The 12,969-nt window shown below is 45.0% G+C and overlaps 1 protein-coding gene across 7 annotated transcripts in view; it reads left to right on the top strand.

Annotated features, from left to right (window-relative positions):
• Positions 1 to 12,790, top strand: part of znf385c (zinc finger protein 385C) — a 166,851-nt gene extending 154,061 nt beyond the window's left edge. For 5 of the 7 annotated variants that reach the window (XM_042083907.1, XM_042083904.1, XM_042083902.1 and 2 more), the window contains 7 exons: positions 2,225 to 2,453; positions 3,987 to 4,316; positions 6,952 to 7,139; positions 7,424 to 7,522; positions 7,758 to 7,832; positions 7,977 to 8,075; positions 10,362 to 12,790. In XM_042083907.1, the coding sequence (XP_041939841.1) occupies positions 2,225 to 2,453; positions 3,987 to 4,316; positions 6,952 to 7,139; positions 7,424 to 7,522; positions 7,758 to 7,832; positions 7,977 to 8,075; positions 10,362 to 10,592 (1,251 nt within the window). In that variant the 3' untranslated portion in view covers positions 10,593 to 12,790. The remainder of the gene's footprint in view (positions 1 to 2,224; positions 2,454 to 3,986; positions 4,317 to 6,951; positions 7,140 to 7,423; positions 7,523 to 7,757; positions 7,833 to 7,976; positions 8,076 to 10,361) is intronic. The other 2 variants (XM_042083905.1, XM_042083906.1) reach the window with 2 other exon arrangements.
• The last annotated feature ends 179 nt before the right edge of the window (positions 12,791 to 12,969 follow it).

The raw sequence follows: 12,969 nt of genomic DNA, 5'->3' as shown, positions 1-12,969 counted from the left end.
GGGCCCTCTGTGTGTCTGTATGTGTGTGTGTCTGTAGTCAGTGTCTTTTTACTGGATTGTCTTGTGTGTGTGTGATTTTACTGCAGTCTGCAGCTGCAGCAGAGATCCTATTGTGGTTTGAATGGCTAGCTTTTCCCAATGCAGGGCCAGTCCATCACAGCTGCCAAATGTAGTGAGTCCAACACTTACACTCACTCTCACACACACACACACACACACACACACACACACACACACACACACACACACACACACACAGACTTACATGTTATTCATAGTAATCTCCTGGACAACCTTTAGATGTTTTTGTACCATAGTCATTGTCTGAAGGATTTTGCTTTCCTACTGTAGGTGTGTGTACATGTTTGTGTGTGTGTGTGTGTGTGTGTGTGTGTGTGTGTGTGTGTGTGTTTGTGTGTGTAGCTGCTTGTTCTGAGGGTCCAACGGATAATACTCTTCCTCCTCCCCGTCTCTGAGCTCAGCAGAAGCGATCTCTGTCTTTTCTATCTCTGTTTTCCCCCTGACTGCATCTATCATCTCACTCTCACTAGAGTCTGTGTTCTTCTGCAACCTGCGCCTGTGACCGTCTCAGAAACCAACAAAAATGCAATTATTGCCCGGTCAAGGACAAAATGACGGTTGCATTTCCTGAGTTTCCTCAAAGCTGTGGGTCACCTGTTTTTTGGGGGGGAGTGAAATCTATTTGTGTGCGTGTGTGTGAGTGTGTGTATTAGAGAGATGTAGCAAGGGTGTCTGTGTATGTTTGTGTGAAAGAGAGGAAAATAGAATAGTATTTCTCCTTAAATGATTCTTCCTTATGTTAGTTTTCTCTGTAACTCTGTGTGTGTGTGTGTGTGTGTGTGTGTGTGTGTGTGTATGTGTGTGTACACCTGCACAAAGGCCTGTGTAGTTCAAAATGCACATCAGATGGGAAATGGATTTCCATGCGATATCCAATCCCAACAAGTCTCCTCCTGATTCAGAACGCTTTGCTGGTTTGCCAAGAGAATGCAATCTACATTAGTGCAATTGCATCATGCTAAATGGTAGGGGAAATTGCCATTGGCATTCAGGCTAATCAGAAACACAGGCATCAGACACTGATTGGGTTGCCCACCACACACACAAAGAGCTGCAGATTATGAATCTGTGGATGGGAGGGTTGAAAGCCTCATTGTCTCAGTGCATCCAATCAGAACCTAGTCACAGCAAGATAAGTGGCTGACTAGAATAAAACTGTTCAAGATGCTTTTTTTTTGCGCAAAAAAGAAGAGTACGAGTTCTGAGTTCTGTCCCTATGCAACAAATATTCATGACATGAATATAGCAGCTGTTCATGACAAGAACATTTGTCAAAACTTGCTGATGTTGAGAGGCATTGTAAGTGTAGGCAGCAAAATGGGATGGGAAGCCAAGCTTTCAGGTTCTGTGCTGTGTGTGTGTGCGTGTGCGGACATATGCGTGTGGACGTGTGTGTGTGGACGTGTGTGTGTGTGTGTGTGCGGACATATGCGGACATATGCGTGCGGACGTGTGTGTGTGTGCGTGCGTGCGAGCATGCATATGTTTGTGAGTGTTATATGGTTGTTTCTGTGCACCTGAGCTTGCCATACTCCTCTCCTAATCCAGGGGCTAGTGTGAGTTCAGACTTTCACTCAAACCCATAATGCACCTCTTTCCCCCTCTCCACAACGGCCCTCGTCCCCCCGATGCACTCAGCAAAGCAGAACAAACCTCGGTGCATGGGCGGCCATTTTGTGTCTGACCTCTGCAGTTGCAAGCGGAGGACAGCCTGTGCTGGTGTGATGCTTCAGCGGCCAGCCACTGGTGGCTCCGCTGGCTGTGGAGGATGTGCTGGGGCCTGCATGTGTTGGTCCCCCCCCCCACCCCCCACCCCACAGCCCGGCAGGCACAGGGTGAAGTGCCCCGCCATGACAGCTCTGCATGCCCTCCGCCGGGGCCATGAGAGCAAGACCGGAGTGGAACGTGAAAAGCATGGCGACGTGGTGTTGTTGTGTGTGTGTGTGTGTGTGTGTGTGTGTGTGTGTGTGTGTTCACATGCTTGTGTGGGTGTATGTGTGTATGTGTGGAGAGGGAGAGAGAGAGAGAGATGGAGAGAGCGAGAAAGAGAGGTAGAGAGAGCATGTGTTTGTTTGTTTGTTCATGCTGTTTCTTGTTTGTTTTTTTTCTTTCTCTTCTTCTGTCCATCTCCTGCTCCATCCAGAACCAGGCTGAGGCCCATTACAAGGGTCACAAGCACGCCCGCAAGCTCAAGGCCCTGGACAACATGAAGAACAAACAGAGGAACCACGGAGCGGCAGGCAGGGAGAGAGAGAAGGAGAGGGAGAGAGAGAGGGAGCGAGAGAAGGAGAGGGAGAGGGAGAGGGAACCGGAGGAGGTGAAGATCGAGACCCCACAGCCTCTGATGGACACGACCCTGGCCGAGAGAACAGGTGAGTGACAGACACGGTTATTCAGGTTTTTGGAGGACTGTGTGAAGAGGTCAAATGTGTCCTGAATATGGCTTTGGTGAAGCGTAGACAGACACTGTAACACACACACACACACACACACACACACACACACACACACACACATGTACACACACACACACACACACACACACACACAAGAAACAGGTTTACTCTATTATCAACAACTTGAAATTGAAGCAAACGTGTTCTGTGAGTTTTATTTGAAAATAAAATTGAAAATCTGATCAAAAAGCTGTGGGAAGATCTTTCTCACACACTATAATTAACACATTTTCAGTGACTTTTAATCTGCTAATCAGAGAATCTGTTCCAAAGCCTATGTTAACACCGTTCAGACACACCCCCAAATGAGTGTGTGCTGCCGGTTGGGCCAGTGGCTAGCCGAGGTTGCTTAAATGGAGATGTGTGTGGGTCAGATGTCATGCTAATTTTGGCTCGGGCCCCACTTCCCACTTGTCTCTTATGACAAAGTGGCCGTTACTCGGCATTCTGCATTGTCTGACAGCTGTGTCCTCTATCTGCTCATTGCCTCTCTCCGTTTAACCTCATTTACACACAGGGATACTTTCTCCACTCTTCCTTCTCTTTCTCTCTCTCTATCTATCTATCCTCTATCTAACATACATACATATACATACACATATACATACATATAGTTTTCTTTCCCTCTCACGGTCTGTTACATTCTCTCTCTCTCTCATTTAACCTCATGTACCCACACATATACATTATCCACTCCTCCTTGTCACTCTGTCTCTGTCTTCTTTCCTTCTTCTCTCTCACCTTCCCTGTCCATCGTTTCTGACACACTCTCTGTCTCCCTCCCTTTCTTCCAACTCCACGTCTCCTCATCTCCTCCACTCCATCCTCTTCTGCCTGCCCTCCACTCGTTGTTGCCATGGCTGCTGATTGATGACAGCGCAGACACGAGAGAGAGAGAGAGAAAGAGGGAAGAAAGATAGAGGAGGGAGAGATTGAGATGGAGAAAGGGAAGGGGGGAGAGATTGAGGGGAGGGATGGAGAAGAGAGAGTGAGAGTGGAAGGAGAGAAGGGAGGGAGAAGAGAGAGTGGGAGAGAAGAGAGGGAGAGTGGCGTTATTGAGTGCGATGCTGGTAGCGGGCGAGTGAGAGGGTGAGCGGTGGAGGCGTTGCATTGATTAGGCGATCGATTAGCCTGCCGTTTAATTTACCTGTCTGTCAGCACCGCGGCTGCCGTCGCCTGCCACCACTCACGCCCTGCACCGCCGTGACTTCATAAAGCAGAGTTATGGTGTCGTCACGGAGACAGAGAGGCCTGCTGTTTATGACCCACTGCTGCTTGAAAGATGATGCTAATGTAATTGTGTGTGTGTGTGTGTGTGTGTGTGTGTGTGTGTGTGTGTGTGTGTGTGTGTGTGTGTGTGTGTGTGTGTGTGTGTTGTATGTGTGGGTATGTATGCATGGTGTGTATATGTGTGTGCATGCACGTGTGTGTTTCCTGTCCTCTCCCCAGCGGTCAGCGAGGCCCAGCCTGGCGTGTGTAAGCTGGAGGAAGCCCAGGGGAGCTCGCTGATGCTCACCCCTGTCTCCGAGACCTCCTCGCTGGATGCGCCAGCTCACCTCTCCCCCGAAGTCTCTCCCGTCTCTGGGCAGCCAGAGAGCGTGACAGACAGCCCCCCTGCTCCAGAGCCCGAGCACCCAGAGCCCCCCAAGAGTGAAGGGGACCCCCCCAGCAGTGTGGACGAGGAGAAGGACCCCAAAAAGAGCAGCAAGCAGCACCTGCACTGTCCTGTGTGCAAAATCACAGTGAACTCCTCGTCCCAGCTGGAGGCGCACTACAGCGGTAGGCCTACAGCCTTTTACCAACATCATAGTGTCCTACACTAAACTAGAGCATAGTATACTACATCATGATGCCCTACACTAAACTAGAGCATAGTATACTACATCATGATGCCCTACACTAAACTAGAGTATAGTTAAGCAATATAGCACTCGTGAGAGTGGGATTGGTCATGGATATTCCCACGGGTGTTGTTCGCCCGTAGCCACGAGGCCGGAGGCCGAGTGGCGCAGGCAACAACACCCGTGGGAATATCCATGACCAATCCCACTCTCACGAGTGCTATATTGCTTTTATACACAATTCTACCACAAACTAAATAATCTGAAAACACCCCATTATTGTTTAAAAATGTTAATTTCGACATCGTTCTTACGCATCAAAAAATAGTTCCCTTTTCAAAAGACAGCGTCTTGCTTACTACAGTAGGTAACCAACATTCCAGATCCCTCGTTATGGGTCTTTGTGGGTTTCCATGTCTTCATTGAAAAGAAATGTTGAAAGTCAGGCTGAACTTTCTGTATCTCATCTCAGCGAATGCCAAACTGAATGCTGCAACACTTCACTCCAGCACAATTTTCTAAACACTTATGCAGGGCCATGCAGCTACTTAAAAGAAAAGTGAACATTTTAACTGAAAAGGGCTGTTCAGGTTTTAACCCATTCGCGCTGGATGTTGCATGACGCAACATTGACCCTCCCGCTGGATGCTGCGTAGCGCAACATTGACCCTCCCGCTGGATGCTGCGTAGCGCAGCATGCTTTTTATTTCATGTTTTTAGGTGCTACAGAGGCTTAGATATTCAATTTTGGTAGACGTTGACAGTTTGTAGTATGTTTTCCGAAAACCCTCAGGAAATAAGGTTATTTAGTCTAGAATGCCATAGGATTTTAGGAGTAAATGGGTTAACTTACATTTCACAGTAGCCTACCTTAGCCTATATTGTATAGGAAAGTATAGAATTACCCATTCCAGTTGTTGTGTCTTCTTCCTACAACCACATTTTCCAAAAACGTTGGGATGCTGTGTTAAATATATACAGAATGGAGTGATTTGCAAATCATGTAAACTCTATATTTAATTGAGAGCAATGCAAAACAACATATCAATTGGTAAAAACAGATGAATGTATCGTTTAAGGCAGCGGTTCCCAAACTTTTTTCCCCGCGAACCACCTTCTACATCCTGACTCGGCTCGCGTACCCCCACCATCCAACACATAAAAAAGTAACTCATTCTATTGACGCATTCCAGGCATCGTTGTTTAATTAGCCGCCCTACATGATAACATAATCAAAATGTGCAACTGGTCTATGAGCTCTCACGTTAAAAAAAACAGTGTGGAGAACCACATTAGAATGGTTAGGTAGCATCTCACTGCAGACCACGCACTGTGGCTTTGGGCAGTCTGTCTCCCAATCCACGTGAAGCCTAGGCCTATATGCCTCATCATACTTTCGTTTTCTTCAGGCAGTCTTTTTGTCTCGTTCTTTCTTTTATCCCCCTGCGCTCCATCTCCACCGTCATTAGTCTACCCCCCATCCCATTCCATCGTTACCTGTGTCCTGCTCTGTTTCTCTCGCTTCTCCTCTTCGATCGCTTTAATTAGGCCTTTTGGACAGTGTCCCTGTTTTTAGCCAGTTTTCCATGTTTACACAGCCTTCTACCTAGCCTATACTTCAACGAAACTAACGCGCTAGATATTCTGGCTGCCCGCAGGAAATCACGTGTAGCCTATTGTGTGTAGCTTATTTTTTAATGAAAACATACCCTATTATAGAGTTTACAAATGATTTCCTTTAATTTCACATTTCCAAATCATTATAACCTGATTCGAAATGATGTATTATTTATGAATTAATTCGAGTATTAATTAATGAATCATTTTTAACTCCTTTCCGCCATTGCCCTTTTCATCTCACGTACTCCCTAGTGGCAGCTCGCGTACCACCGGGGGTACACGTACCACAGTTTGGGAATCCCTAATACATATATTCATTTTGAATTTGTTGAAAGCAGCATATTTTTAAAACTTAAGTAAGTCATTGGCTACTGAACAAGTGCTCAACCCACCTCACAACTTGCCGGGACCCCACACACCACCGGTTTGCATCGGTTCAATCCCTTGTCCCGGTACAGCATCGGTTCAATCCCTTGTCCCGGTACAGCATTTCAACGGTCCACAGTCGTCATTCAGCTTTAATTGTGCCTTTCCAGATGTGGAAGCTGCCAATGTCATTGGCACATTGGCAATAATGCACCACCATACCATCATGGATACTGTCTTTTTAACGTGGGGGCTCAATGCAAACACTCACCTTTGAATGCAAATACTCACCTTTGAAGCCTGCCCCTGATGGGCGTTCAAGGTACTGCAAGGTTTGGAACTTTCCGTTGGCTTTGTTGTTTGGGATCGAATGTTGCGCTTGCATTTCACACAGCGTCCCAACTTTGGAAACGTAGTTGTACTGTGATGAATCTTCCGACAGTGATGTGATTCATTTGATGTCAAATGGCATTTCCATGGTAACAGCGTGGCTGATTGATATAATGATTATGGCCTGATTGATGATGTCATAGTTGGCTGACAAGAATGACGCTCACTGTTGTGGCCTGTTTCCATGGCACCCGCAGGCTCCAAGCACAAGCTGATGCTGGAGGGTCAGAGTGTGCAGCCGCGGCGACGAGGGAAGCTAGTTTCCTCCCGCATGGCAACCAGGACCAAACGCCACGGCAACAAGAGCTGCACGCCGCTGGCCAGCCAGTCCTTCCACTGCGACATCTGTGACATCACAGTCAATTCAGAGACGCAGCTGAAACAGGTGTGTGTGTGTGCCATTTGCACACATATGCAGGGTGTAGTCTCTCTCCATTTGTCTGTGAGGTTGTTGTCTTTCTATTTGTGCATGTGTGTAAACTTTGTCATGTTTCTATGTCCATGTGTATGTTTTGAGTGGTTCAACTCGTGTGTGTGTATAAACTTTTTCCTGTCTCTATGTCTGTATGTTTTGAGTGGTTGAGTTCTTTCTCTATAGCCATGTGGGTAATGTGTAATGATTGTTTTCATGTCACTGTGTGTATCTCATGTCTCTCCTGCTCTCTGTAGCACACGAGCAGTAGGAGGCATAAGGACCGCCTGGCTGGGAAACCTCCCAAACCAAAGTTCAGCCCCTACACCAAGAGCCAAACCAACTCTGTGCTAGCGGTGAGTCGTTCTCATGTGAACACACACACACACACACACACACAAACACACACACACAGACACAATATACATATCCTATGTGAAACACACACACACCACACACACACACACACACACACATTATCACCATCACACAGAAATGCTCACATATCAGACATTCCTTCATAGCATTTTTAAAGATGATTCCACAAATCAAACTGGTCTAGTCTCTGATTGGTTCAAATGTGTCCCTCAGCTCAAGCATGCTCTTCATGCACAACTCCAGACCACTTCATTTTCTCACAGAGCCTCCTCAGTGGCTGTGCCTAACGTAATGTACACACATCGTACACCTACACAATCATACACATACTGTACACCTACACACAGTTATTCATACACACACATTTGCACACATGCACCTGCAGACATACTCACTCTGCCTCCCCCCCGTCCTGTCTCTCTCCCCATGCAGAGTGTCAGGTGGAATGGGTTTTCGGGGGTGTCGGGTGGTGCCCTCTCCACCCTGGGGGGTCTCTGCCACCCCTGCGCCATCACCACTATTAGCCCTCAGGTGAGGCCTGGGGCACATCCACCCCTGGAGGGGCAACAGAAGGGGGCAGTACTGAGCAGGGCCACAGGGCAAATGCGTTTGCCTATCAGATGGGGTTAATAGGTTGCTGAATTTCCAGTGATGATTAGGATATCATTAGTTTAATGTTAGACATATAATTAATTTACCTACCTATTAAATAACCTAAAAGTAGTATTTTCAGTTGTATAAAGTATTATGAAGTCATAAAAGATTAATTTTCCTAATTCTCTTCAATGATACAAATAAACAACGACATGTACAAAATGATACGTGGTTTCAAGGGCAACTGAGGATGTCGTTATTTGCCTAATGAAAAGTCCACCAAATCCATTTTTACAAGTATACAAGCTACACTGGGAAAACAATAAGCTATTCAACAATTTTGATTACCATAATTTCCTGATTAATAAGTGCACTGTATGTTTTCCACATGGCAGTATTGTATGTAGACTGCCCGATCTGACGGTGACTATATTTATTGTATGTAATTTTATAATACAAAACCATGTATTGACAGCACCAGTGTATATTACCTGCTTAAATATGACATCATTCTGATAATGGCCATTTGGACAAAAACAAGGTGAAAGGGAATGAAGTTTATATTCAGTTCTATATTTCAAAATCCACTCTTTATAGGACTATCTAAACCTCAGTTTACAACCCAAAAGCTGACATATTGTTTTCTGATATTCAGACACTATTATGTTCACATAAAAGGCCATTTCTTTCTATAAAAGCCTATACAGATCATGTTTACTTGCTTAACTTGCTTACTGTTACTTTAAGTACAGATTACCGTTACTTGCATGTCCAATGTCAATATGACCTTGCATGAAAGTTTTTTCACATAGACAAGCAGTGTGGTATATATGGGGTAATGTAAATTCATTGCCATAGGCCACACTTGAGTGAAGTTTACAAAATCAATTTACAATAGTCGGGAATTACTGTATTCCATTTGGTTGACATGGCTTATATTAATAAAGTCCATGTCAGTTATAAGGTGCCCTCAAGCATATCTTTCCACTATGTCACTGTGGCACACACAGACCATCAAACCACTATTAGTCCAATGGTGGACGCCTATGGGGATACACAGTAAACATTGTGGCCGTTTTCTAACATGTCTATAGTGTGGTGGTCTAAATCTGAACTCATGATAGATAACGTGGTAACATATTAGACGTATTATATGAAACCTAACACCTTACCATTCTATTTTACCATGTATCTGACTATTTTTTGTAGTTGTTATTGTTGATGTTGTTGTTTTGTTTATGATGGCTTGTGTTACGTTGAGTTGAATGACACAAGACCAAGCATCCAGACCGCCCTCTCTCTCTCACACACACACACACACACACACACACACACACACACACAGACATAAACTTTCTCTCTGTGTTACTGTGTCAGACAGTCCTGGAGTCTGGCTCTTGCCATATTGGAGAGTGTTGTTGTGTAGAGGGGGGTACTGGGAGATTGGGCTGAGGGGGGTGCTGGGGTTGGGGCTTTGGGGGTTTGTCTGGGAAAGGACATAATTTTCCGCTGCTAAAAGTGTATTTAAGGAACTATTAAAGTCTGCTGTGGCCCAACTAGTGCAGACAGACATGCTGTCACGCCACGAACAGCGACATTGGAGCAGATACAGAAATGCACACACACACACTTACACTCTCACACATACTCTCTCTCTCTCTCTCTGTCTCACTCTCTCACACACACACTGTCACATAAAGGCCACACAGAACTATTTGTCCAGCTGCTTTGGGCAGATTTTGTCCCAGGCCTCTGCCTACATTCCCAGAGATAAATCAAGCCTTAACGATAGGATGCCAATATATACATGGCCACACACAGACACACCATATGTTTTTGTGCTTATGCTAAAAGACATGTGTGCAATAAGCTAAAAGATTCAAGAAATAACCCCACTTAAATCTATCCGTGTTGCACACTGATCCCCACACCCTCAAACACATTCACACACACGCCCAAACACACACACACATACTGTACATACACACACACACACACATTTGCAATAGCACTAGCAATAGCATTAGTTCATTAGTTACATTTTGCAGTTCCCTTTTGTTTCTTACTGTACATATACAACTGTTAAGATGTCATGCACGCATTATATTTTATGTTATTTATATGTGCTTATGCGCATATAATGCAAAATATAAAAGTTTTGTTGTAGTTTTGCACTGTTAAAAACAAGTATGACTCAAGAGTTGTCTTCCTCTCGCATTTCAGACCAAACTGGCCCTGCAGAAGCAGCTCTCCAAGACCCTGACCGCCAGCTTCCTCCCCTCTCCTCTCACCCAAGCAACCCTCTGCACCATGGCAACCAATCCGCTCACCCTGCGGCACGCCCCCGGTCCAGCCACCATCATCCAGACACCTCTGCTCAGCCCCGCCCTCTTTAGGCCCGCCCCCGGGCCCCTGAGGGCCACCCACGCGCCAATCATCTTCTCCCCTTACTAGAGGTGGCCAATCACAGGGCCACAGCATCGGTGAAGCTATGCAGTCAGAGAGAGCTACAGACCAACAGGATTAAAAATAAATCTGTCACCAGTATTATCTCTTCTACTTTTTGATTGCTATTATAAGCCATATTCTGATGTGTATGGCGTAAAACTGTAAGCCTTGATTCCACTTTCACCCTGTGAGAGTTCAGAAATCGAAGCTAGACTTTCATTGGCCCCTTTGGACAGGAAAGACAAGTGTATTCTTGTTCATCCATGGATATCTTCTTAATGCAGGGGTTTATTCTAGTGACTATGCCTCCTTCTGTAGTGTACTGTGCCCCCTAGTGGAAAAATAAAGTAATACATAACTAGTTTTTGACACCTACAGTACGAGTTTAATTAAATGTTTGGCCTTGGGCCACACAGGCTTGGGGTCAAAGTTATTGCCTCGGAAACACAAAGCCCCGTCCCTTCCTGTTTGGTCTGTAGCTGAGGCCAGAGAGACTTCCTGTCTGCACCTTGTGAGGACTGGTGGCGGCAGCAGAGTTTATGTCTACGTTTTTATTTGTGTTCTAATTATTTATTAGACGTTAGATGACTATAGAGTTTAAGATAGGCCTTTGTTTATGTGTCGTGAGGCGATTGCCAATATCCCTTTACTTGATTAATACTGCTTTATGATGATGTTTCTGTTGTACCTGTTGAAAAAGAGAGAGAGAAAGAGACAGATGGAGAGATACAGTACAAGGGTTACGTTTTTAAAAGATTCTCACACATCGCTGATTACAAGTTTAAAAGATGTGATTATTGAAAATGGAGGCCCATGGGTCTTTTCTGCAGTCAATCCATCACTTACTCTCTGTCATAGCACTATGTGGGCATCTCTCTTTTTCTTTCTTTCTCTCTCTCTCTCTCCCTTCCTCCCTCCTTGTCTCTCCCCTTCCCTCCTCTCTCATCAAAGAAGATCTTTATTATTCAGCTGTAGACAATCAGTCCCAGCCAGAGCAGAACTGTAAAAAAATGTGAAACTATAGCGATGATCTTTTTTCAGGAGCTTCATATCCACGCACACAGAAACAGACACAGACAAAGATGCAGAAACACTAAATAAAACGTTGACTGGCAAGTTGGGCCTCTGCTTGCAAGTTGGGCCTTACTGGATGAGATCTGGTGTCTGCTGGGGAGGGGAAAAGAGACAAAATCAGTGTTGAAAAAAGGGTTCCTTCTTCTCGGAATCACAGCCATATCCTGACTCTCTCTCTCTTTGTGTACTAGACAGCTAATGTAGCTGTTTGTCATGGTGTGCGGGGACTGGATCTCATCTGTAACATGGGAGTATTGGGCCTGCACAACAGCTCAATAGAGCCTGCCAAGACTTTTTGATGGGCAGGTCCTCTTGTTGCCTGCAGACAAGAAAACAGCACACAGAAGTGATAGACAAGGAGTCAGTTTCCTTCAAACTACTACAAAAAGGAGTTGGTTCATCTCAAGCATGGGAACTTGTTGTGGAGTATATGGGGAATTTGTTTGATAAACTGACATTGGCAAGGAAACTTGCTGTCTGTCATCACTGGTGACAACTGACAACATTGTGCAGCGTCAATGCTGGAACATTCAAAGAGAGGTCGGATGCGTGAAGCCATTCTACTTGAAAAGGAGGTTGCCCTGTTCTCAGCGCCAACTTTGACCCCTGACCCCTGAATTTTCTATGTGAGTGTTTTACTGGGCAAAAAAAGCTGAATTTAGAATTTAAAATTAAACAAAAAAAAATAATTACATAAATAAATAAATGAAGTTATATTTGTGTCATATCAGCAACATTTAATATTAAGTCTTTTAAGGATCATAAATGTATATGGTCATATCAAGCTGCTATCACCTCTAAGTTATCATCCCATGACCCTCCCCGACTGCAGATGATGCTGGGCCTCTTCTAGCCCAGAACTGGGCCAGATGAATTCTGGTGTCAGCTGCCACCCGGGCCCTTTGTTTCTCTGAGTAGATGTGCAGTATAAATTGTAAGCAATATCATAATTGTGTGTCCAACTCTGTATTTTGAGACTCACATGTTGGATATCTCATGGATATTTTTGCCAATCCCTTGCAATAATGTAAAGTCATACATAGAGAGTATGTGTACAGCATACCATTTTTTTTGTTGATGTAACTTATCTGATCATATAAAAAGATTAATGAATTATTATGACTCCCTCATCACGTTTGTGTGGATTCTGTTGCCATGGCCTCTTCAGCCATATTTTCAACCAGAAAATAGGAAATGTCAGAGCTTTTTGAAGGGAATTGCAGACAAGTTCAGGATGGTTATTAGCCTGTGTCTGACTGGGTGTGTGGGTGTGTGTGTGTTTAGATGCATGGAGTTTGTTCCAGTCAGA

The sequence above is a fragment of the Alosa sapidissima genome, chromosome 24 (assembly GCF_018492685.1).
Source record: "Alosa sapidissima isolate fAloSap1 chromosome 24, fAloSap1.pri, whole genome shotgun sequence".
NCBI lineage: Eukaryota > Metazoa > Chordata > Actinopteri > Clupeiformes > Clupeidae > Alosa > Alosa sapidissima.
This window is presented reverse-complemented; position numbering and strand designations above follow the sequence as displayed.